Below are 4,666 nucleotides of genomic sequence, written 5' to 3'. Positions count from 1 at the left end.
TCTTTTCTGCACACAGATTTCCAGGGGGCACTAAAAGACATGCATTTTCACAAATGTTAATAAATAAATGCATTTATTATCGGCATCCGTAGTGCAATTTTCCACAGAAAACACAGCCCGCGCCCGGAGCGTAGGGACACCCAAGGCCGCAGGCCCCGACCCAGAGGCAGAAGGACGTCAGGGCGCAGGCGCAGAGGTCGCCCCAGTCCCACCGCCGTCAGCATGTCTGGTGCGCCTCCTAGCGGCGGCCGCAAGCCACGCCCCCACCCCCGGGCGGAAATGGCTACTGCTGGACTCGGGGCGCATGCGCGAGCCCCGGGAGTTCTCGCGAGAGAAAGCGGGCCCAAGGGAGACTTCCGGTGGGGGGCATCAGACGCTGGAAGTGGGAACCTCCGCTGCCAGGCCGAGGGGCGCTGGGCGCTAGAGGAGGCGCGGGCCGGGTCTGCGGGGGCGCGAGTCAGAGAGCGGGCGGCGGGCCGGGCCGGGCCGGGGGAAGCCAGAGGAGGGCCGGGCCCCGCCGCGCCCGCCGCCATGGACCCGTTCCTGTTGCTGCTGCACTCGGTGTCGGCCGGCCTGTCGAGCAGCGAGCTGACTGAGCTCAAGTTCCTGTGTCAGAGCCGCGTGGGTAAGAGGAAGCTGGAGCGCGTGCAGAGTGGCCTGGACCTCTTCTCCGTGCTGCTGGAGCAGAACGAGATGAGCCCCGAGAACACCGTGCTGCTCCGCGAGCTGCTCGTCTCCCTGCGGCGCCAGGACCTACTGCGGCGCCTGGAAGACTTCGAGGCGGGCGCGGCGGGCGGAGCCGCGCCGGAGGAGCGAGGTGGGGGCGGGGGCCTGAGGTCTGGGGGTCAGGCGGGGCCGCGCCGGAGGAGCCAGGCGGGGGCGCGGGCCTGAGGATTGGCGGGGCGGGCGAGGCCGCGCCCGAGGAGCCAGGTGGGGGGTGGGGACCTGAGGACTCGGGGGCGCAGGGGGAGGCAGGGTCAGCTGGACCAGCAGTAGTTTCGATCTTCCGGGCGCCTGACCTTTTCCGGGTTCAGTTTGCGTGGGTTTTCTCTAAACAGCCCTGGGAGACGGGTAATACACCAATTTTGCAAATGGGAGAACCAGAGTGCACAGAAGTTAACAGCCTAAGTTGCAGAGCATGGACACCCATCCCCCAGCCTCAGTATTTTCTCCACCTCCCCCCTCCCTCCGGGTGAGTTAGAGATTACTCGAAAGGAAAGGACATTGCTAACCTCCTACCGGAAGCGTCACAGCAGGTACGGGTTGGTTGATAAGGGACAGGTTTTGCACAGTGGGCCATCAAGGTGTGGTCCTGGCTCTGCCGTTGTCTAGCTGTGTGATCTCAAGAAATAACTTACACTTACCTTCCTGTGTCTCCATTTCCTCTTCTGTACAAGTGGTCAGTAACGCAGGTGCCCACCTCACAGAACTGGAGGAGTTGGCACACAGGCTGACAGCATATCAGGGATTTGTAGCTGAAAATGCAACTTTGCAGGAGCCTCTTCCAAGAAGCATTTTGTCCTTCCTCCTCTCCCTGCCCCCGTCCAGAAACAGCCTTTTGTAGTCTCTCATGCTGATCTCAGTAGTGACTTTTCAGCAGATGAGGACATAGTAGCCAGAGACTGAGGACTGGTGTCAGTCAGGACATCTTCCAGAATAAGAATCGGGGTGTTCAGGGCTGGCGTACAAACTACCGTATCTCGGTGGCCTAAAGCAACAGAATTTGATGCTCTTACAGTTCTCGGTCCAGTAGTCAAGTCAGGGTGTCAGTAGGCCATGCTCCCTCTGAAAGCTCTCGGGTAGGAGCCTTCATGCCTCTTTTGGTTTCTGGGGACTCCAGGCGTTCTTGGCTTGTGCCCGCATCAGTCCAGTCTCTGCCTCCATGGCACGTGGTCTTGTCACTGGATTTAGGGCTCACCTGGATAATCCAGGATGATCCCCTCATCTCAAGATCGTCAACTTAATCTAGCTACAAAGGCCCTTTTCCAAATAAGTTAACATTCACGGTTCCAGGGGTTTGACGTGGACATACTTTTTAGGGGCCACCATTCAACCCACTGTAGGGTGAGATGGGGGAGCAACTCCATCTGCCTGTCCTGAGTCGGTATCTCCGTTACAACACACCCCAACCATTAAGTCTTCAGAGCAGGTCACGCCTCTTGGGTAGTGTTTCAGGGTGTGGTTAGCTGGGGCAGGATTGGCCTCTGCGGGAGGACCTCTTGGTGCCCAGCCCTTGGGTCAGCACCGAGGAGCCCATCAGGGAGTGTGGGGTAACCTGTCTCCTAAAGAGCTCCCGTAATCTCTGCTCAGTCATTGTGTTCTTTCCCTCCCCAGACCTGCGGGCAGCGTTTGACATCATCTGTGATAACGTGGGGAAGGACTGGAGGAAACTGGCTCGTCACCTCAGAGTGTCTGACGCCAAGATTGAAGCCATTGAGGAGAAGTATCCGCGGAACCTGGCAGAACAGGTGAGGGAGTCGCTGAGGGTCTGGAAGAGCAGCAGGAAGGATGATGCGGCCGTGTCCCACCTGGTGAGGGCGCTCAGGGCCTGCCGGCTGAACCTGGTGGCAGACCTCATCGAGGAGGGTCAGCGGGCCCGGGCCCTCCAGAGCGAGAGTGGGGACCCTGTGTCCCTCTCTGAGTCCTGGGACTCAGACTCGCCCGCCTCAGGGGCCTCCCGATGACCCAGCTGCTCTTCTCCAGGACCAAAGGCATCTACCCGCTCTGAACTTCGGTTCCCTCCACCGCAGTTAACCACGTCCCATCCGTGCCAGCGCGTGAAGACCCGGCAGGGAGCCTGGTGAGGGCCTACGCGGGCTCTGGGCACTGTGATCAGCCTCAGAGGGAGATGCTTTCATCCCCGTTAAACAAGTTGCTCCCGGAGGACATTGCGGGCCACACCCAACAGTCGGAGGGACCTATAAAAGGTCCCTTAGGGTTAGGGTTGTAAACCTGGTCACTGTCCAAGTGAGGAAGTGCAGAGTCGAGCTGGAGGCAGGTCAGTAGTGATGGGGGGGCTGGGCTGGCGGCCGGCGCTGTCCAGCTCTGGAGCCCGCGCTTGGAACCACTGGCTCCTTCTGCCGTCTGCACGGTTGCCAAAGGCTTGGAGGCTGGCGGTGTAGACCCGTTTCCCAGGGCAGGTTGCGTGGGGGTGAGGCGATGCCTGTGAGGTGCTTAGAAGATGTGGACACAGGGCTGGGCAGATGCCAGTTCAGAGAAGTGTTATGATTCCTGTGATTCCACAGTGTGTTACTATTTTGTGTCAAAACCACTATCTTTCTGATAACAGAGCTGGCAAGGGAGCTGGAGCCTGTGATTTTAAGAAGTAATCTTTCTTCCTGCTTCTCAGGTAACCCTATTGAAGCAAGGGCCTTTACAGAGGAAACCTCCACATTACAAAGATGTTTTTCTTCCCATTGATGATGATTTCATTTTACATGCTCTCAGAATTCCCATTGTAGTCGATTTCAGTGTCCCTTGAAGGTTATTACAGGCCCAGCCTGGGAGTAGGGTGGCTGCATTTCATAACAGCTCCGGGGACCACTAACAAGGGCAGTGTTTAGGGGGGTGGGATGAATTAGGAGATTGGGATTGACATATACACACTACTGTGTATTGTATAAAGTGGCAGAGAGCCCAGCGTTCTTGCCTTGCGCCTTCCTGCTGTGATCTTGGGAAAGCTACTTGTGATGTCATGCCATGCCGCCTTGACCTTGGGTTGCTGAGACCCTAGCAACACTCCCCACCGGGCTGTGGATCCAGACTTCAGTACATACTTCGTGCCAGGCACTGCTAGGAACTGGGCTCATGCAGCAGACAAGACAGAAGTGGCCCTACTCTGTTGACCCCGAAAGCCTGGCCGGGAACACGGGTGTTATTTACCACAAGTTGGGGAGTTGAACCATTTCAGCCCCAGAGCGGCGTGGCCTGGCCCGGCTTATGCGCTGAATATTCCCCCACCTGCCCGGAGCATCTGCCTCTTCAGGACCTCGGGTCAGGGCTAGTTCTGTGGAAAACACACACAGCAGCAGCAGCAGCAGCAAATGAGAGTGGCTTGGCTAATGGGTCGCTTTGGGACATAGGTGATCTGGAAAATGTGTCCACGTTTCTTGAACAGAGGCAGATTTCAGAGGTGGTGCCAATCTTCTTACGGTTTATGGCATATGCTACTGAAATGTGAGGGTGCTGGGCACCCTGGCCTCCAGCCTGCGTCCCCCGATGCAGTTCCCACACCTGGAAGGGACGTCTGCCCTCTGTCGCACCAGGTGTTCTCATGGAGGCTTTGACAGTACATGCTTACAGCACTCAGGATTTTCCAATGCCTGGGACCTGGCACTGGGCCGACTCCGTGCCACTTGAGGTGAGGCACTGGTCCCCCTGGGCACTGACATCCCAAGGCTTGCCTCAGCGAGCTGCTCTGGTCCACGTGGTGAGGGTGTTGGAGCAGCCTCGTAGACCAGTCATGTGACCTAACCTCACCACCCAAGGCACAGATCTGAGTTCCAGGACAGAATAGGTGATGGAAGAGAAAGCGCCTCCTTCCAGCACTGCTGTCCGCCTCCCAGGCCCTGGAGGTGGGCCAGCCGTGGTGGCTCTGGGCCGCTGGGGCAAAGCTGCAGAGCCTGGTGGTAAAGCTGCAGAGCCTGGTGGTGGGTGAACTTGCACA

General features: G+C 58.2%; 1 protein-coding gene across 1 annotated transcript; it reads left to right on the top strand.

The window, feature by feature from the left end:
• Nucleotides 1-531: 531 nt before the first annotated feature.
• On the top strand, nucleotides 532-2,684 carry FADD (Fas associated via death domain). The gene is made up of 2 exons (XM_007466014.1): nucleotides 532-817; nucleotides 2,335-2,684. The coding sequence occupies exons 1-2, from the start codon at nucleotides 532-534 to the stop codon at nucleotides 2,682-2,684; spliced, it is 636 nt and encodes a 211-aa protein (XP_007466076.1).
• Nucleotides 2,685-4,666: the final 1,982 nt, after the last annotated feature.

Source organism: Lipotes vexillifer, unplaced genomic scaffold (genome assembly GCF_000442215.2).
Source record: "Lipotes vexillifer unplaced genomic scaffold, Lipotes_vexillifer_v1.1 scaffold1094, whole genome shotgun sequence".
NCBI lineage: Eukaryota > Metazoa > Chordata > Mammalia > Artiodactyla > Lipotidae > Lipotes > Lipotes vexillifer.
The sequence above is the reverse complement of the archived record's forward strand: the minus strand, read 5'-3'. Positions and strand labels throughout refer to the sequence as shown.

Excerpts from the sequence above, each read along its gene's own strand:
- FADD (XM_007466014.1), top strand. The coding sequence starts at position 532 with ATGGACCCGTTCCTGTTGCTGCTGCACTCGGTGTCGGCCGGCCTGTCG. Across the intron at positions 818-2,334 it reads AGCCGCGCCGGAGGAGCGAG|ACCTGCGGGCAGCGTTTGAC; the intron begins GTGGGGGCGGGG and ends TTCCCTCCCCAG.